Source organism: Solea senegalensis, linkage group LG2, assembly GCF_019176455.1.
Source record: "Solea senegalensis isolate Sse05_10M linkage group LG2, IFAPA_SoseM_1, whole genome shotgun sequence".
In the NCBI taxonomy this organism is placed as follows: domain Eukaryota; kingdom Metazoa; phylum Chordata; class Actinopteri; order Pleuronectiformes; family Soleidae; genus Solea; species Solea senegalensis.
Genome location: NC_058022.1, coordinates 17,838,052 through 17,859,258, shown reverse-complemented (window position 1 = coordinate 17,859,258; position 21,207 = coordinate 17,838,052). Strand labels below are relative to the sequence as shown.

The 21,207-nt window shown below is 40.9% G+C and overlaps 1 protein-coding gene across 2 annotated transcripts in view; it reads left to right on the top strand.

Moving 5' to 3' along the window:
• The window catches only part of sema5ba (sema domain, seven thrombospondin repeats (type 1 and type 1-like), transmembrane domain (TM) and short cytoplasmic domain, (semaphorin) 5Ba), a 155,699-nt gene extending 136,082 nt beyond the window's left edge, over positions 1–19,617 (top strand). For both annotated transcript variants that reach the window (XM_044015138.1, XM_044015129.1), the window contains 8 exons: positions 315–462; positions 1,153–1,378; positions 3,313–3,525; positions 6,603–6,773; positions 9,206–9,343; positions 11,220–11,264; positions 12,609–12,814; positions 16,340–19,617. In XM_044015138.1, the coding sequence (XP_043871073.1) occupies positions 315–462; positions 1,153–1,378; positions 3,313–3,525; positions 6,603–6,773; positions 9,206–9,343; positions 11,220–11,264; positions 12,609–12,814; positions 16,340–16,516 (1,324 nt within the window). In that variant the 3' untranslated portion in view covers positions 16,517–19,617. The remainder of the gene's footprint in view (positions 1–314; positions 463–1,152; positions 1,379–3,312; positions 3,526–6,602; positions 6,774–9,205; positions 9,344–11,219; positions 11,265–12,608; positions 12,815–16,339) is intronic.
• Positions 19,618–21,207: the final 1,590 nt, after the last annotated feature.

The following is a 21,207-nucleotide window of genomic DNA, read 5'->3' as shown; positions in this document are numbered from 1 at the left end:
TGCTTAGGTATGATGCAATAGAGATTAGATTGAGTCAACCCTTTTAATCAGGACATGTCAGCTCTTTGGGGCAAAGTAAATCTCACATCCAACAGATTTGATATAAACTAAATAGTGCCAAAAATAAGACTTTGAAGTGGGTTTTTTTTATCTTTTGCCATCATCAGCAAAACATCAGTGTCTTCCAAAATGCAAATAAATATTTTCTTCCATTCCACTTACCACTATGATCACTAGGAAATTTCCATCAGACAGTTTCAACTCCACAGCTCAGCACATGCACTGTATGTTTTGTCACAATTGCTCCACCACAGATTCTGTAATGAGGGGGAGTCCTGTCCTCAGCCCATCTTCTGGTCTCCATGGGGCTCCTGGACCAAGTGCAGCACCGAGTGCGGGGGAGGTGTCCACTCCAGGGTCCGCACTTGTGAGAATGGCAACAGCTGCCCAGGATGTGCTCTGGTAGGAAACGGACACGTGCAACCGCTGTAGCGCTGTCAGAGAATGTTTAACTCTTATGTTTTGGAGGCTAAACAATGAACCTTCATTGAAGTGAAGCCAAAATCATCACAGGGTGAGCAGTTGATGGTAACAGCAGACAACATTTTTGATTTTCTCTCTTGATCTTGAATGGCTCAGCTGGAATTCGGATCCGTACCGTGACTACATGTCCATATTTAGGTTTTTACAAACAAAAAAGGTTTGTTAAATATAAATAAACATATCAAAATGATATGAAACAGGGTGTTTTTCCTCCCTGTTGATTGTCTTTGTGGACCATGTAAGTGAAAATTGTTTAGTGCGAGAAAACCGTATCATAAACTAACATTTGTGACATTTGTTTTAGATATTCATGTCCCAATGTTGTCTTTAGTTTAACATACTTGTATCATTTGTTCTTGCAGTTAAAAGGGAGTTTTTTCCTCTCCACTGTTGCCTAGTGCCTGCTCATTGTGTGAATTGTTGGGCTTCTTTCCTTCCTTGTCTTACCGGGCAAGACGCTTTGTAATATTTGATTAGGCTTGATTGTCTGTTAAGCACTTTGTAACAGTTTGTTTCAGTTTATTATTATTGTTTTGTACCCAAGGAATCATTTGTTTGCATTTATAAAAAAGAATTGTTCCACTTTGCCCCTGACACCTTTTAATCCAGGAATACAAGGCCTGTAATCTGGAGGCATGTCCAGAGGTTAAGAGGAACACACCTTGGACTCCCTGGATGCCTGTCAATGTAACTCAGGGTGGAGCTCGTCAGGAGCAGAGGATGCGCTACATGTGCCGCGCACATCTTTCCGATCCCCACGAGCTGCAGATTGGACGCAGGAAGGTGGAGACGCGCTTCTGCCCCAATGATGGCACAGCAGTCTGTGAGACAGACAGTAAGTAAACCAGTTGAGAGACAGAGAGATGTAGGCAAATAACCTACATTTAAGGGAAGTACAAATAAATTCACTCAGTAGCAAGACAAATCCTCGAGCTTCTCTGTGGATTATGACAAAAACAAAAGTGAAGTTATCCAATTTGAATCAGTAGCTACTCACAGTAAAGAGAATAACACGGAAAAGCATAAATGTGCTGCCTCTTGCTCTTATTTTGAGAAAACAAATTATAAATCTATTAATCACCATCAGATCAGATAATGGTCTGTCCTCTTTGACAGTCTTCAGATTTACTCAGTGCACATCACATGGCATAAATACTTTTGGATATAAGACAACTTCATTGATCCCTGGAAAGAAATTCACTTGCAGCTTACACCATTTAAGAATTATACAAGCAACAATCAATATGTCACATGTCAAAGCACAGACCAACAGACAGAGGTCAGTGAAGAACACTGAGTTAGATAACAAATGTAATCGAGCAATTAAAAAAATAAATAAATAAATGGATACATAGACATACATTTGTGTCCTGGAAAGTGCACAGTCATCAGAAATGTTATTTAAAAAGAAATGGCCTCTATCACAGTTTAGTAACATGATAACAGAAGCAATGAAGAATTTGAAATAGCTATTGGTTCTCCTGGAAGGTGCATGATAGTGGCAGCCTGAATGAATCACCATGAACTCACAAGACAAAACATGGTTAAAGTGGTTGATAACAGGCTTTTCTTTTTTTTGCCTTCTTTATCACCTGTTTTTCCCAGAGGGAACACAGGTCTTTCTGTCTGACTCCAATTATCTTTGAACAGACGTTGACAGTGCTATATGCTGTCCTTTTCTTCACTGGATAAAGCAGACAACCAGATAAAAGAGAATGTTGACGGATAAATGAACAATAAAAGTTACTTAAATTCCTCTGGCTGACATTAAAATAGTTAATTGTACTCATAAAATGGACATAAGATGTTTGTATTCCTATGTGCCAGTACACCCTTTGCTCTTCTTGTTGATGGAGCATCACTGTCACTTTTCTCAATGAGTCTGCTGAGTTTCATTGGCCTTCCTAATAATTCTACCTGGTAATCTTCACTTCTGCGGCAGCGGTGTAAGTTTGATGTTTTTATTTGTTCTGTGTGAGTGCAGAGACTTGTTGGGGGCGATGCACTATAAATTAACTTAACATGAATCTTAAAGTCAAAAAGTCAAAGTCAGATCAACTTTGATGGTTCACTTCCCCCCGCGGGGACGCAGCTGTCTGAATTAACATATATATGGAAATAAAGAACAATAATGCATTGCAAATTCAGAGTGTTTTTTTTCCCTTAAACAATATTTAACCAAATTTTAAGTTGATACAAATGAAAATTGTGTTGCCGAAGCCAGCAGCCTGCTGAGATTTTCTCTCAGTGGGAGCTCAATGTGCCGAAAGGCTCCCTCCTGTTCGCTTCCCTAAATGTTGCAACTGAACAAGATCACCCACCAACGCTGCCAGATACACTATAACACAGAGAGATCGACACAGGATTATAGTCCACTGCTCTGCACTGGTTCATGGAACCCTCTCCTAAATCGATTACCTGTCTCCCCTTGTCGACCTCCCACGGGGCTGCATTGACTTTGACGTTCAGATAAAACACAGACATGAGAGATCAAGTTTTAAAGATGGGCAGAGACAAAAAAAAGTGCCTGCTGGCAAAGTCATATACACTGTGTGACTTTCACTGAAATAATCTGCATGTGTCAAATCCCTTTTTAAATTCTTTAAACTTTGGGCTGTATTGTACTGATCTTGTTCTGATCTCATAGTCCAAACCACGTGGAGTGAGAGCACGTATGGCCACTCTAAATCCAAATCTCTAAATAAGTTCATGCTTGTCTCTTAATTAGTGTGTGTGCTTAAGTTTTTACTGGATTCCTTCTCTCTGTAGCACTTGTGGAGGAGCTCTTGAAAATACCAGTGGTTAGAGTGGCGGGCACCAGCTGGTCGTCATGGGAGACGTGGTCAAGCTGCTCCCAGAGCTGTGCCAAAGGGTACCGCACACGTCGGCGCTCCTGTGCTGGACCAGAGGGAAAAAGTGCCCCTGTCGCCTGTCGTGGTTCGCCTGTGGAGTACCAGGACTGTAATGTCCAAGCCTGTCCTGGTGAGCTATGTCACACTCTGGAGTGTTTTATAATTTCCTTATGCAAAGGCACGCACACTGAGGCAGGGACACACCAACGCACACAGAAGGAGGTCAATGATAAAATAATCCTGAGTGGATTATTAGCTTCCTTAACTAATGGTGAACAGGTGCTGCAGCAGTGCAGTGGGAGTCCTTGGATAAATGAAATTACCTTTTTCAAACTACAAATCAAACCATAATCGGCTAGAACTCTGCTTACCACAGGCTACACACACCCACACATTCACAGCTATGCTTCTTAGGACACCGCACTGGCTTCCTTTCATTTTGACAGCCTACACAAAGTGTTGTTTAGGGTTAATGCCTAACCCCAAACTTAACGTAACCACAATCAAAATCCTAACCAGTCTAATACATTGAACGTGTTTTGGTCCACAAGGTCAGTGTTCATTGACAGAAAAGGTCTTAAAGAGAAAACAAATGCAAGTGCACACACATGCCCAAAATGGCTGGCATCAGAAAACGGGCTGAATTATTTATTATTTATTTATTTATTATAAAGCTGATCAAACTGAAATCTTTAATTGTTCACTTTGCAAGTGACACATGTCACCTATAAAAGTCCAGGTGCGGCAGCCTTGGATACCTCGCTGGTTGGTAGCCAATCAGAAATCATTTTGCCGTTAGTGAAACATGTTGCGGCCAGACTAACTGTGTCTAAGGGAGAGGGAGAAACACTTTGTTTGGAGTGCAAAAATGAATGGAAGTCACTCCTGAGAAGAGTAGCTGTGTAAACCTGTGTGTGTGTGTCAGCAAGATAATGTGAGACAGGCACCTAGTCACCAAGGAAGTCAATAAGTTGCAAGTGGCCTGAATTCAATTATCCCTTTCATTACAAGAAGCGGGAATCTACGAAACAGCCTTGTAAGGTGACCTTAAAAAAATCCAGTGCCTGGCTTAATGTCAAATAAACAACGTTGTCCCAACATTGTTCTTATTATTTATTCAGTAAATCAATCATGTCCCACAGAGCTGTTTTTAAGAGTTTCTGGGTAGAGCCCTTTCTCAAGTCATTTGAGAAAAATCACAAGTCCTTTCGAAAGTATTATCAAAACCAGCCCCAAGTAATTCATTGCCAAACCAAAAAACAAGTCAGACGTGTCAGTTATAGGCACATAGATAACATTTACTCATTTCAAATAAAAAGTTCAGGTTGAGTCAAATTCCAAGCGTCTAGTTATTTAAGTCAAGGCCCAAGTTTTGTCAAAAGAAAATGATCAGTTTTGTCATCATTTGAAACGAGTTAGTGAGAAACTAAGCAAACATGAAGGACACTGATTATAAATATTAGGTCTTCACTAAATACGACAGTAGCCCGTGTCAGTCATGAAGTCAGTGAACCATTCAGTAAATGAGTGAATCAGACACTCAGCTAGTCAGCCAGGTAAACAGCCAGTTAGAGTCAGTCATGCAGGGACGTGGCAGGCTGTGAGAAGTGGTCACAGCCTGCTTCGCTCTGTGTCACACTAATCCACTCAGCTAATGGAGTTTTCTGCAGCACTGTGACGTTACCTGGCAACACCGCCTCTCTCCGCCAGTCGGGTGGACATCAGCCAGTCAACCAGTCAATTAGTCAGTCACACTCTTCTGATTAGATCACATGAAACCTTAACGGTGCCCATGGGTAGGCTAAATGAATGACAGGGGGAGGCTGGAAGATCGGCAACATGATCGGCAACAATGGAACAAAATTAGGATAGAACGTGTCAATGTATATGATCTATAAGACATGTACTGTGTGTGCAGAAAAAATGGGACTAGCAAACGATAAGGACCTGATATAGGTGTAAACAAGGTCTGCTGGATATACAAGAGTTGCTCAGGTGGTGCAGCAGGTATAAATTCTGCATCAGGGTCAGAACATGTTTTGTTCACAGTCTTGAGATACATTCAGCCCCTGTAGTCCAAGAATACACACAAAGAGAACAGAGTGAAATGAAAGTGGCAGAGCTTATTTCTTATAAGCTTATTTCATGTCACAAATATTATTATTATTATTATTATTATTATTATTATTAAGTGTGAAAATACCAACCACTGATGTTGATATATGATTTGTGTTTCTGTTGATGAACCCCAATAAGATTCTTATTTTATCTGGTATTTAATGAATCAAAATGTAAGACCTCAGGGATCTGAACACGTGCAGACAGAGTTAAGCACGACCGTTCATACCTGGCATTAAAATGCCCCCTGCATGCGTCCTGCGACCACATGTGATCAGATCTGGCCTTGATTTAAAAACACACTGATGTCCTGACATTTTGCGAGAACAAAATGAGGTTTTTAAGCATGTGTGTGTGAGAGAGACAGAGACAGAGAGACAAAAAGATGAGACGAAACACTGCTGTAACATGAAATAGGTTTTAACCATCAAAAAAAGACATGGTGATCAGTGTTTATGTTGCTGTGGTGGCTACAAATGAATTAATATATGAGTGCTGATTAGTGGAGAAACAGAACTGCTGCCTATCAGACAATGTCAGCTGAAAAGACAATCTCTAATCTGTCCTGAGGATAGATTGCATTCACACAGTTCGGAAATGTGACCACATTATGTCCTGAAAGCGCCTCCTAATGTTTTTTTGTTATCTGATCTGATTACACATTCAGGAAGGATTCAAAGTGTTTAGATCTGCAGCAATCTCCCTGTGATCGGATCACAGATTTTATGACCAGGTCAACAAGTCGAGAATGACACGTCAGGCTGACATTAAAATGAAGTCCATATTTATTGAGGCGTAGCCTAAGTTTTCCTTACTTAGAATGGTTGCTGGAAGCGCATTATTATCTTAACCTGTGGCTAGGATTGCTTGGATCTGTGCCGGGGCATTACAAGAGTCTTTGGGAGGAAAAGGAACCTGAGCTGAGTCTCAATGTAGTCACACTGGGTCTGTGGTGGTGGGGTTTTCAACCATGGTGTCATTGTTTTTGTGAAAAAGTTGTTTTTGGGGAGACAGTTTGCTTCTCATCATTTCTACAAAAATGTATTCTGGTTATGTCATCTGACGTTTCTGTGTGTGTGTGTGTTTCAGTGAGTGGTGCTTGGTCCTGCTGGTCGTCTTGGTCTCTGTGCTCGGTGGGTTGCGGCAGCGGTCACTACCAACGCACACGCTCCTGTAACAGCCCCGCACCGGCCAGTGGAGGGAACATCTGCATCGGACTACACACTGAAGAGGCGCTGTGTAACACGCACACTTGTGACGGTGAGGTCACACATTAATTCAAACACCCAGCTCTGTCACGTCACCATTGTTTTCCGGGTCCTTTCATCACACCTCAGGGCCGGCAATCATCTAGCACGCTGCATTGTTTCTGTGTCGTTTCCACTTGGCTAAATTGCTTCTTTCATCTTCTCCCAATGAATAAAACAGGTTTTGGAGATATGAAACGATAAACAGTCGTGCTGCGAGAACAAAATGTCCTCCCACCACATCTTTCCTACTGTGCACCTGGAGCTCTGAGCACCATGGCAACCTCCCTGCAAACATTTAAAAATGAGATGCGCTTGTGTTATGTAACCCAAACGGAAACTTCACAGAACGCATGTGAGTTTGTTTTGAAAATAGGCGTAAAAAAAACCCAAAACAAAAATTACTATCAAATGTAGAGTATGTCTAACTCTAGTGGTCATGCAAATCAGGATTTTACACTTTATTCTCCACAGTTTTACAAGAATAACAATATCATTATTGTACACGTTATAATATTCTAAATTAAGATAACAAAATTTACTGTACGTACAGTACTGTACAAAAGTCTGTATAAGACCAACCTGGGACATTTGCACAGTTCTGTATATAAAGAGTATATAAAATGCTAGAATAATAGTTAAAAAAAGGAAAATGTCTGAGAATCATCCATCCATCAGCTAATGAAATAAATTCTCAAAGCTGCCAAAAAAAAGGTCACTTACTCCAGTTAATACACATAGAACATGGTTAACTGCTGGTTACTGACTGCTCTGTGGGGTGTGCACAGTGAAGAGTGTCTCTGTTGAACTTTCCTAAATGTAATTTGTCACGGATGTGTTCCAAACAAATGTAATTTGTTTTACCCCCCAAAAAAATCTCAAGGTCAACACTATTGAGTTACTGCTAAAAGAAATGGAGAATGTTTGTTAGTCGTTTTTTGTAATGTCACAGAACCAGGCACAAATGGTATTCTAATGGATTTTTTCTCTCTCACATAAGTCTCACATTATGGGATGATGAGCTGTGCGATGTATAACAACACCCATCACCTTCCCCTCTCTAATCTCATTCTGCTTTCACAAAGACACTGAAATATTTATGAGAGATCTGCCGTCTAATCCAGGAGGAGAGTGAGCGTCCAGTACCACATCACACCACAGCCTCATTTTGATTCTTATATACAGGATATACAGCCACCGTCGCTTGATTTCAATGCCTTTCTTTGGGAATTTTCCTGTAAAACTAAAAATAACAATAGTGTGGTTTCAAGGTGTGTGTGCATGTGTAGTCAAATGTGCATGTGAGCATAGTGATATCTGAAAGTGCAGATTTTATTTTATTTTTTGTCTGTGTGAATTAAATAGAAATTCCCCCTTTGTGTGGAGATGCTAATCAGCCTCCTTTATTTAAAATGTTTGCCTGTTCGACCAACACATCCCTTTTGGCCTGCATTGATCGACCGCTCTAACAACCTCCCCAGCACAAGTCTGTCTCCTTGTGTGCGTTATTGACAGGCAGTGCGTCAGTCATCTACTGGAGTCTTCCCAGAGCAGCTGCCTGCCCTGCATGTGTAATTAGAGGCAAGCTGCCTGTCAGTCACAGGAATATTTGATGCACCTGGTGCAGGTCATTTGATTACAGTGTCCGGCAGTAATAGAGGACAGCAGGAATAATGGCCAGGAGAGAATACTAACAAGGAGCCTTGGGCCTGATGCCGTTCCTTCTGACTCAACAGAGCGAGTGCGCAGGTCGCCTGGGTGACAACAATAAATGTGAATAAATGAAGCAATTAAAGTGGGCTGTGGTGATGAGGGTTATTAAAATTGTTTGAGATGGTCTGTGTGTTTTGTGTGTCTAGACGGTTATGCTGCAAGAAGGGAGCAGATGGCGACTGAGCAGCCTGTCGGTGAGCACCAGACTGATAGGAACGGTACAAGAGGCCTGTCCTGTGCCTCCGCTCAGGCCCTCTCTGCCAAAACTGCACACTTGAGTGCACACTGAATAACAAGCCAGCTTTTTCATTAGCCTTTCATTGCAGTAGACTGTGCTCCCTCCACTCTGGTTCTTTTAAATACATGGGGAAAGAATGCATCAAGTGCATGGTTCAAAGGGAGGAGCTGAGCGTCGGGAATTTTCTCTTTCCTCTTGGTTAGGAGCCTTTGTTTACTGCTCGGTTGCCTGCTGCGGGGAAACAACACTAAAGCTTGGCTCAGGGGACAAACATCTCCGCTATGCACTAAACAAACTCTCCATGGGATTTACTCTTCCAATCCTGTTTACATCACAAACACTTTTGCTGTGTTTAGGCTGTTTGGCCGGCCAGGGAGGTTACTGGCGCGGGCGGCGACAGCCTGGGTGGGCCCCTTTGCTTCCAAGCCATCTGAGTTTGATGTGGCCTTGCAATTGTCTGGGTTTGTATTGATGGTTGTTTTTTCTGTGTTTAGGTGGCTGGATGGCCTGGTCGTTGTGGTCAGCCTGTGATGATTCAGGCTTGCAGATGAGGAGTCGAGTGTGTGGTGCTCAGGGCAACACCCCGTGTGTAGGGAACAGCACTCAGCGCAGAGACTGCAATGAGATACCTGGTGAGTCAGTCAGGTCCCAGATACACAGTGTGCAATGTGCAGCCTCCTTCAAAGTCATTATAGCAGGTCAAGGTTTTCCAGCTTTCTATGAGTGTAATTGAGAAATTTTGAGTGGAAAGTGTGAGTTAACTTTGTTTGAATGTGAAATTCTATTCAGAGCTGCAGTTACACACTTTCACACCTCAGCAGGGCTCACACCTGTCAGCTACTGATCAGCACCACTGGACAATTTGGTCTCAACACTCAGATGTTGATGTGGAAGAGGCAAACCCTGGGAAATGAATGATGTACTTCTCTAACCTTTGCGGCTCCCGACAACTTTAAATGTAATTGTGTGACCCAGTATCTTTGATATGGAATGCAGAGTAAACAACACGTACAATGGATAAGAATTATTTGACAGTTAAAATAAATAGAATGAGTGAACAAGAAAACACAAACTTCCATCCGCTCTGACGCGATCATTCTTGCTGTCAAGCCAAAGGAAATTGCCAATCCCAAGTTCCCAGAGCTCAAAAAGACATCTTCAAAGTTGCTTTTCTTTGTTGGACAAACAAAAGAATCATTAAATGCCAAATGTATGCACACAACGGCACCCTTTAATTCAGCCAAAGAAAATTTTTCTTTTTGTAAGTTTTGTAATTCCAGGCCATTCAGAATAAATATATTTGATTTATAGAACAATAACACAACATAGTCATATTATTCAGTGTAGTTTTCCACGGATTAATACCACACCTTTACAATAAACTATCCAATTTATCAACAAATACTGTTACCAGTCCTTTTACTAGGGCGGTAGATAGAAATGTTAACAACATCAGGCCTTTTTTATTGATTTGTTTTCTTTGGATTCTGTGAAGTCTGAACATCTGAGTTTTGTTTGTTGTCTCTAGAGTCAGACAACACACCGCGAGTCCTCCTTTAGACCAAATCTTTGTTATCAGCGCCTTGTGACTGTGTCACATAGGGCTCATCTGCCATTGTCACGTACTGTATGCACATTGTATCAGAGTCATTTATTGTGAGCACTCTCTCATCTGTATTCTTGTTTGTGTGTACGTGGCCAAAATCTTCTTTGTGCTTTAAACTCATCTGTTTTTGCTAATTAACAATAATAATAATTGTCCAGGTGAATCCAACAAGTATGATGGGGTTTTTTTTTACCCTGTGGGCTTCAGCACACCTTCTTATGCTGGTGACCATCCCATAAAGTTTCTCCTGAAATGATCTTTCACAGCCTGCTGTAGTCAGTCCTCCCCACACTTGGCATCCCTAATGAGTCCAGACCAAGGCGATTAATATTAATGGGTTGTCACAACACCAAATCACATCTAATTTCAGTGCAAATTTCAATGAGGCGATGGATGGATTTGTTAAGGTCACTGGCAGAGGAGAGGCGGCTGCGGGGACGCTGAAAAATGAGGCCAAAAAAAAAAATGGATCAGAAGATGTGGCGCTGCAATTAAAACTGTTCACACGCACACATCAGCTCTCCCTGCTCCCTTCTTGTTTTTCTCTGAGCATACGTGGGGGTCAGGATGTGTCGTAGCTGTAAGTCATTTCCTTGCTGTCAAGTGTCCCTCACGCCATCAAGGAGGGTCAAATAGATGAAGCGCAGTCCATTCAAATCTATAGTGTTGGATTTCACTAAGAAAAAAAATTAATCTCCGCGGACCCAGTATTTGAAACAACATTTCAATCCCTCATTCACTGTTTTTTTGTTTTTCCATGTGTCAAATCTCCTGGTGTTACAGTCTGTGCCTGTTGTGTTGTGAAGGCTGTTTGTCCCGAGAGAGAGTGTGTGTGTGTGTGTGTGTGTGTGTGTGTGCGTGCATGTGTGTGTCTGACCCTGTGTTCCTCTCCCTCTCTGCAGTCATTCTGCCTGCATCTGGTTTTGATAAGGACCAACACTGTGGCGGTAAGTGGATTAACAGCTGCCTTCACTTTGTTTCTCTGTGCATTTTTTTACGCCTGTATGTTTCCACAGATGTCTCCCCATGATGTGAGTTGTCATACATTATATGTGCATCTTCATACACGTGTTTTTACGAGAATTTTAACAGCCAATCAGGAGGTGGAAGAAGCACTAAATACACAGTGGTATAGCTGTCTAATGATTGAATAACGGCCTTGATTTTGCTCCATGGGCCAAGAAACATCTTTACCCCACAACCTAAAATTAATCGTCAGTAGAAAACTAAAAATACAACCCAACAACATGTCTTCGAAAAGACAGATATGTACACAAGAGAGGTGCAACACTTAAAGATCCAGCGTGTAACATTTAGTGACATCTAAAGGTGGGACTGCAGATTGTTACTCACAGAAGGCTCTTCTACTCAGCCCCCCCTTTGCATTGTGCATCAGGAAAATACGGTGACCTTCAAAGCACAGAAATTAAGTTGTTGTTTGTTTGTGTTGAAAAGCTGCTACTTCAAAATGTGAATGCATGTTCAAGCTGGTTTTGTTTGTTTGGGCTGCTGCAGAAACATGGCTGCACAAAATAACAGCGTCCATAAAGCAAGGCCATGAAGTGCTTATCCTAAGGTTAGAAAACCAAAATGTATTCTATTCTAAAGCGGTTATACAATTAGAAAAAGAAACCTACGTGCAGTATATTCAGCTTTTGCCAATAAACCGTTGTAAACTTTACACAAAGGACCTTTAATTTGTGCAGTCAAACAACAATTCATGCACCGAGTTCAGTCTGAAACACCTACGTCAAATTACGCCATTTGCACGACACACTTAAGTGTCTGCTTTTTTTTAAGTAGCACTGAAAGAATCCAAGAAGCAATGAGGTTTTTGCTTGTTAGAACTAATCCCATTAGAACACACACACACACACACGATACTGTATGTTTTTCATTTGACTTAAATCAACCAAATGAAAAACGTGGGTGAGGATGAGGTTTTGTGGAAGAGCGCTGAGGCAGCAGACAGTGTTGTCGTGAGCATTGTGAAGAGGGTAATACTGATGAGTGCACCTATATGAATAATTCTGCACAGGCAAAGCTCGGGGGAGGATGTGCAGCAAAGGCTCTCACTGAATGGAGGAAGTTAGTTATACTCTGCAAGTTTTCAGCGTTACGCTTCTGGATAACCTTTGCAATGCTGATTTGAAATCTGTCTTAATCCTGCTCAGAATGATAATTGTGATCAAGATCAACAGTGCAGGAAGACAAGTTTTTGTCAAAGTAAGATGCAATACTGTATGGTGACCTTCATAACAACATGCTATGTATATTCTCTTATTCCCCAGCGTTTACCTCCATCCACCTAATTGCCACCGGTGTGTCTTGTTTCCTGGGGGCGGGGCTGCTGTCCTTCTTAATCTATGTCTACTGTCAACGTTACCATAAGCCCTCGCAGGAGTCAGCTGTCATTCACCCCACCACCCCAAACCACCTCAACTACAAGGGCAACACCACGCCAAAGAATGAGAAGTACACGCCCATGGAGTTCAAGGTACATGATCATAAAAAAGTAACACAAGTGAGGAACAAGTGTTGACTCTGTGTTACCCACACAGGCAAACACATGCGTTGTAAATGTTGAAGATTCAAGGGCGATGACTGTGATTCATGTTTTATTTAGAGCCTTTATTCATGCATTTATCTCAATTGAGCGTTAACCACAGATGATGAATTGCTATTCATTTTTATTCCTCCCTGCACTTATAAAGAACCTATAGGCTGTAAGCCTTTCTAATGCCCACAAACCAAGTCCTTATTAATGAGCCCCATTAACTTTCTGAAGCGTTAGCCAGCCCTCCACCTCCTACTGATATCGCGCTACTGTGCATTCACATTTACAACACAGTCAAGGAACTATTTCCAACACAGGTACATGGACTTTTTAATGCAGTTTTGTGCCTAGTTTCCGTTGATTCAATGCTAACTGACTAGTAGAACTCAAGATGATTGGTTTTCAATAACCTTGCAAGTCATTGTCATACTGGTAAGCTTAGATGTCAAAATTCTATTGATATCTTTGAAAAGCAGCACACTTTCCCTATTATATTCTTATTCATCTATGCACGTTGTCTATTTGTCTGTAGATTATCATCTTTTTAAAATGTTGATTTTGTTAAGCATTTTGATTTATCTACTTTCTACTGCTAATGAGATTAGTGTAGACGTTGTCATCAGTCAATTCGGACGGCATTTAGGGCTTTTTCTCAATGGCTTTCACTTATCGACTGGCTTCAGCGACTATGATAGACGGCGATAGACAGATGGTTCTTCCAATTACCTGCCAATTATTTTTTAAAAGTGCCTGCCCTGCCCTTTTCTAAAGATATTGCAACAAATCCGTCACAGATGGTTCTGCGTAACGAACCATATGTTGCTTCAAGTTTCTGTTTCGGTAAAATGCTCCAAACTGTGCTTGTTATCAACAGCTGTAGATAACAAGACTTGGTTGATTTAGATCTTCTTTGTCAGCATCAAAGCTCTGATCAGACTTTCTTTTCCCTGTCACTGGTTCCAGTTAATTAGAAGTCAACAGTTTGTCTCATCATTGATCCCCACAATATTTTCCCCAGGTTATTTTGATTCTTTCAATCTGTTTTATGTGGACCCCGACGCTGCCTGTGTGATTACAGAGCATATTCAAATTATTAAGATCAAATAAACTTTATTGATTCACCATTAAATTAAATTACCACCAGACATTTTGACAGCTCTTTCAGACACATAGTAAACTTGCCAATCAGAGGATATTACATTGACTGTTGGCACCAATCCATCATAGCCCAGCACTCAAATTCCACTAACTACATTGTTTGCTCCACGTGTCAGTAAAATAATGAGTAGATCGTTCCAGAACTGAGTGAGATATACTGTAACACACATACACACATTTTTATTCATTAGAGTATTTTATTTCTATTCAGTCTATATAGTAAGTAACCTTTGGAGAAAATGAGAGAGTGAGAGTGAGAGTCTCAAACTCAGACAGGTTCAAAGGATGAAACAAGTCTCTTTACCAGGGCAAACTCCAAGGTCGGGACGCAAAGTATCAGTCTGTAGAAAGTACAACAAAAGTACAAAATCAGCAGGCAAAAATCGAGTCAGGAAACAGGCAAATGGGATCATACACTACAGAAAACTCACTGGGAATAACTGCTGGTAAGATATCAAAAAGAACAGAGGAACTGTCAAGGGATGACGTGAAGAGATGAGTGGAGGGAGAGTGTATAACTATGTGTGTATAGACACATGCATATGTATGTATGATCTATTGTTTTTGTGTGTGGGTGTGTGAATGTATGGAGTTCTCATTTAATGAGGGACACCAATTTCACATACAATTACAATAAAGGCATTCCAATTTATTCTTTAACCATATTGTAATCATTTAATCAGCCTCGTCAAGCTCATTTAGACTTCTTGTCAACAGTTGAAAATGTAAATTAATGTATTTTTTCTACGGCTTGGCTGTACACTTGATGGTTATTATCCACTGAAACGTGTGTGTCCACGATTCTTTGCACGGTGCATGGTGATTTTTTTAATTTCCATTCGATGTCAGGTTGTTAACGCGTGAGTTTTGTCTGCAATCAGCCAAAGAATGCCGGCATCTAAACTTTTCCCATCAACATGACCCTATCGAAGATCCTACCAAGGAAGTGGCATGAACAAGGCGCCTAATCACAGTGACCCTCCCTTGTGTTTTGATTGTGTCAGCCTCCTGACACTTATTGTCCTCGCTGCTATTGTTTTTGCTGTGTGGATGCAGACGCTGACAGCTGCTGTGGTGTTGAGAGCCTGAACTCATTAGCTTTAATAACCAAAGAGGGCAGCCAGTCTGTGCTGGATTCACAGCAGCCTGTGTCGCTGTGTACCAGCACAGTGCTGTTTATCCAGCAGATCCCTCTCCTCCCAGCCAATTTATGATGCCCATCGTTGTGTATTTCACTGACTCTAACCTGATTATCTTACTGCCTTGGCCCTGCTGAGTTGTTCAGATGGATTACATTACACTAATGCTTCACCTGGAATGAGTTTCATCTTATGTTCAGCTTTTACTAAGACTCAGCAATTGCATTAGAAAAAAAATGTGGGTTTTAAGTGTAGTCAATTCCTGCCATCGCATTTACTCATGTATTGAGTGTCATTGACAAGACCTAAATGAAATTTGTTCAATTGGTTTGCTTTGGTTATGGATACACTCACATAAAGGCGTGTATGTGAATGCGTGTAGCTCTTTTATTCACCTGAAGCCAAAAATATACTGATACTACTACCACGACAACAATCTTTTTTTCGACAAACTTAGATATAACTAAGGTAGGATATGATGCGGCTTACAAATGAGAGTTTAGTGTTCCCAATTTTGTAAATAAAATAAATCCAGGTACATGAGGAAAACAAAGACAACAAAAATAAAATAGAGGACAAATAAAGTAACAGAAATTCCCATCCACAAACCCATTTGCAGTTTTTAATTGTACAACATTTCAATTCAACACTACAGTATGGCGGCAGTCGGACAAGAGGAGCAGAGAAGATCAAGTAAAAACACATGTTAGACCAGATTCTCAGTTTAATTCAGGGGGCAATACATGCAGGTTATTAAAAATGAAATAGCACGTTCAGTAAATCAGTCCATCTTGTCTTTAACTGAAGTCCACAAAATAGCCTTTTTTTTACAGGATTCAACATACAGAGTCTGTATCAATACAGAATCAAATGTTTAAGAAAACATCTCAACTTGAGTTGCATTTGAAGCAGTTCCACATTACAGGGAATGTGCTTATTTCAAGATAATACATTAGCAACATCATTATCAGGTGTGAAATTCCAATTGGGATAATCAATAAATGCAAGCATTTGGTATCTTGCTGAGAATGACATGAAAAGCCACAGTCCATAAACAGGTAGCTCGACAACTAGCCTGGCAATCAGAACAAGTCATTCATTCTCTATATGAAATATTAGTCTCTATACAAGTGGGAAGATTAATTCTTCCTCTCTTTCATTTTCCCAGACACTGAACAAAAACAACCTGCTGCCAGATGAAAGATCCAACTTTTACCCAACACCGCTCCAGCAGACGAACGTCTACACTACCACCTACTACCCCACACCACTTGGCAAATATGACTACCAGCCCAACTCCTCCCCGTCACCATGCAGAACCTACAACCACAGCAACAACAGCTGAGACATGCTCCCCCACCGGCTCTTCAACCCCCCTGCTGCCGACCCAAACGGACACCGCCCCGACGCCATGGTGACATAACTGAAGCCAGGTTCCTCTGTTCGCCCATGGCCACTCTCCTCACTCCCGTAGTCTCTTCCACTTGGTAGGCTTTGTGTTTTCAAGGGCATTTCTGGAACTTTCCATCAGGAGATGTGGGTTTGGACAACAATGCCCATGTCCCGGTGCGTTCAGGGACTGGTGCAGCCAGCTTGGATTGTGTTAATGCAAGGGGCCTGACCTGACTTAGCAGTGTCAACCCAGAGCATCGTGTTCATGAGAGGATCCAGTGGAAGAAACAGTGGAGTTATGGCTTCAGACAGATTGTTTTGACTAGAGCACATCAGCACAGGTGCTGAATTGAGCAATTACAGAGAAGAACAGGAACAGAAAAACGTAATGAAAACATAACATTTATCTGGGTCAGCATTGTCTGCCTCTCTAACATAAGACACATTCTCAGCCTGTAATAAACTGCGAGTCCCTCGTCAACAAAGGCAGTTACTGAGAATAAACAGCGCATATCTTCACGTCCTTGCCACACATTACAGAGCAAGAGCGCAACAATTCAGTCATTGAAGTCAATGATGAAATAAATTAGAGATCAATATCAGCTCGGTTCTTTGGGGCTGATCAACGCCCTCCATTGTTGAGATTTCACGTGACGGGAAAAGATAAGAACTTTTGAGTCAAGTTTCTGCACAGCTGTTTGGAAGAGACACAGCGCTAAACATCAGCAGGAATTGGAGTGGAATAGACTTGAAATCACCTTATGATCCGAGTCACGCCTTTTCTGGACAAGGGTGTTTATTCATACAGTCAAAGCAAGGGGGATTGTGGGAAATGGAACTGTACATATAGCTTTTGGAACGCCTCGGGTGCCTGTATGCAATAGAGCGCAGGGGCAACATATGTTTTCTTTCCAATACTTCTGTTTTCTTTTCCACAAGAACAATAAAGACTTATAAAAAAAGAGAATTGATTGATTCTCCAATTGATTCTTCAGTGGATGCATCGATTCTACTGAGTGCTAAAATAGCTCAGTGGTCATATCAAATATGGCCAGTGTGCTGAACAACTGGATCGGGTTTTCTATGATGGTAGAATAAGCTAGTAGACTGGCACTTGTTATCTTTTTTTTTAAGTTTGTTTTTTTAAGATAATTGTTTTATGCTCAGACGAGCCGTAGCATAGGAGGAAATATTTTGTTACATGAGCTATAGCTAATTAATTGTCGTTTCTCTAATTTCGCTCTGATGAATCAAACATTCCTTCTTTTCTTTTCTTTTCTTTTCTTTTTTTTCTTGATTGTTCAGCAACTCCATAACCGTGGCATCTTCAGTTCCTGATATGTTAACACACACACACAAAGACAAACAATAAATGTGATGGAAAAACTGATGTGTTTTTTATGCACACTAAAAGAAAGAGAGCAAGGTAACAATAACAGCGTGGTAGCAGGATGGTAACAATTGTTTAATATGGAGGTAATTATGGTTAATATCATCTTATTTCTAATGAAATTTTCAGCTTGGTAATAACAAATGTAATGTTATGTAATGTGTGTGGTAATATGGAGATCTGGTGTATCCCGTCTTTCATGTCAGCTGAGATTGGCACTAGTGGCCCCCGTGACCCTCATGTGGAGGATAAAGCGGTAGAAGATGAATAAAGTAAAACCATGTCATATTTAAAGTAAAGAGAATTATTGTAGGCTACCATCACCTTTCCGTTAAAAATGTTTGGGATTTAAAATATTATAATGTTGAAATTCATCCCATCTCATGCCGCAAACACTATTTTACCATTATTACCAACCTATTACTTGTAATTACAATATGTATAAGGTTGTATAATCATAATATTACTTCCCTATTACAAAATAATTACCACAATATTACCATATTGTTACTGTGCTCTAATGTGAAATGTTACCAGTCTTAAAAAAAACATTTATTTGGTTACAATCTTTTTTAAGAAAAAAAAGAAAGAAAAAAAAAGAAAAAGAAACATAAAACTAAATTATGCTTGCTTCGAGGTTTGCTTGTGTGAAGATCTAAATGAGTGTGCGTGTGTGTGTGTGAAACTCTCTGCGTGTCTGTATGCCTGAATGAGCAAAGGGGTGTTAGCTGTATTTTGTACAATGTAAATGCTTTCATACATATGACGATATATGAGGAGGTGTGTAACAGCTTTTTTGTCCCCACATTGTGTCACTGACCCTCCAGACATTCTCCTGTTCTTTTTCTATACTTCATGTACGAGATGTTAATCATTGTAAGTTAAAGCATTGCTCCTCTGGTTCCTGCTGGAGGTTGAACGGACTCTATTTATAGTCAGTGCTTGGTTTATAAAAGGGCATTTCCACAGCTATATTTTATTATTATTGCCTGATCAACGAATGCTAGCCCAGAAATGCTTTTTTCAGTTTAGCTACCGTACGTGCACGAAATGAGAGCTCTATGTGTATATAGGAGCGACAGCCTTCTGCAGCCCATTTAATGACCACAAGAGGACCGTGTAAATGTATCTGTATAGTGTATAGCTAACACTGTTTGTTTAAAAGAAAAAAGAAGAAAAAAAAAAGCCTTATAGTTGTTTAAAAAAAAAAGTGCAGCAGCTAAGTACACACCAACCATGAGGTTTGTTTGGGGAGAAAGCTCCACAATGTGACCAACTGCCCTTGGCTTTTGACCTCCTCCAGCTGCTCAAACATCCAGTTTGCAGAGACACATGAACCCAGGCTGAAAATAAGTCGGTCGTAGCACTGATCCTGAGAATTCAACATGATAGACAAATGAACACATTAAACGGAATTCAGTCCTGTCTCAGTCCGAACTAAGCCTTCATTGGCCCGGGGAGAAAGCCAGTCGTGTGATTGGTCCATTTTGAGCTCTGTCCCTGGTGATGTGAGGCTCTTTGCCCTTCTATGCAACTTACCAGGTGTACTGTTAGACCTGTCGTGTAGACTGTAATCACTGCCTTTTAGACACTGTGAATTTTTGGTACCCTATATTTTTGTATATTGTACATTATAAAGGATAATAAACCTTGATGCCAACGCACACAGTGTGGCCAGTGGCTTTGTCATGGGGGAGAAACTGAGATGTTTTAAAAGCATTTAGACATTAATTGTGAAGCTTCCATTCACAGGTTTTAAGATGCTCTCAGCTTGAGCTTGAAGGTGGATGAAAGGCTGCTGTGCACTCAAGAAAACACAATTTAATGTGAATTATGAATACTAATAATTATAGATTATTACAGCAATTTGATCTATACTCTGCCAGCAGGCTACAGAATTTCAGCTGTGCTGAAGTGAATTAAGTTTATTCCACACTAAGTCAGTACCTCGTGTAAATATGGAAAGCTCGATTAGAAGACAATCTCTCTCTGCTCTACTTAAAACTGTAGTGCATAACTGTCCAATATATTCAAACCATCTTCAAATGAGTTCACACAGTGCTAATAAAGCAGGTTCACATGACTCTCTCTGTGTTTCTCAGGGTACATTCACACCAGGATAGAGCTATCCTCACTTCCTCCCGTTGGTTCACTTCCTCTCTTTGGTTCGATGGATAGTCCGTTTGCATTTCCCGCTGTAAGTGAACCACACCAGGGTTCAATTGCAAGTTTTCAGGCAGAACCAGAGTTTGGAAGAGCTTTCACACCTGCTCAAATGAAGCAGACTATCCGAGGAAATGAACTCTGAGCCGTTTAAAGCGGACCACAGTTCATAAACAGCTCTGGTGTGAAACCATCCTCAGTGTAGCAGCATTTAGATCTCACCTTGGCTGGCAGCATTCCTGCACTGCACACAGGAAGTGTTTATCTGAGTTTTTTGTCAAGACAGATGGAGGCAAAAGCAACATTAAAGTGCGATGGTTACAAACAGGTTGGAGTATGACTGAAGACACAAAGAAAATATTCAGAAGTGAATTCTACAGCTCAAAAAAAGTATCATTCAGCAGTTTGATGGGACAAACACTTGGTGTCCGCCCCTGCACTGCTGCTGTATTCACACAAGAGCTCCCTCATTCAGGTCTGATCATTTAGCTTGAGTCAGTTTTCAGATCAGTTTTCACACAAAATATAAATAATGTTACATCATTTGTTAATGAAGAAACAGAGACAGTAACATCCATCCATAGTCTCCATTGTCCTCCAGGTCGCTGGTGCCAATCCCAGCTGGCACAGTGTGAAAGGCAGGGGTCAACACACAGAGACGAACAATCATTCACTCACATTCACACCTATACGGTCAATTTACAGTGTCCACTTAACCTGCATGTTTTTGGACTGTGGGAGGAGAACCCAGAGAAAACCATGCACACTAGGAGAGAACATGTAAACTCCATGCAGAAAGGCCCTTGTTTTGACCGGCTAACCACTCTCGGGTTCACTTCGTCCCATTAATGCACCCAAAACATCACCCTGGACACCCTACATGGACAGTGTTTTCTGAACGAACATGGGAGAAATAAAGGATTAAGCTTGTGCATCTCCTGAAGAGACCAAAACGTAACCAAATGTATGATTAGATCAAATAGAAATGTAATGGCACAAAGCATATTATAATGGCTGATCACCACAAAGCTCATCACTATCAGTATTGGTACCTCCATCATGAATATATGCTCCTCACTGAAAGAGGGTTT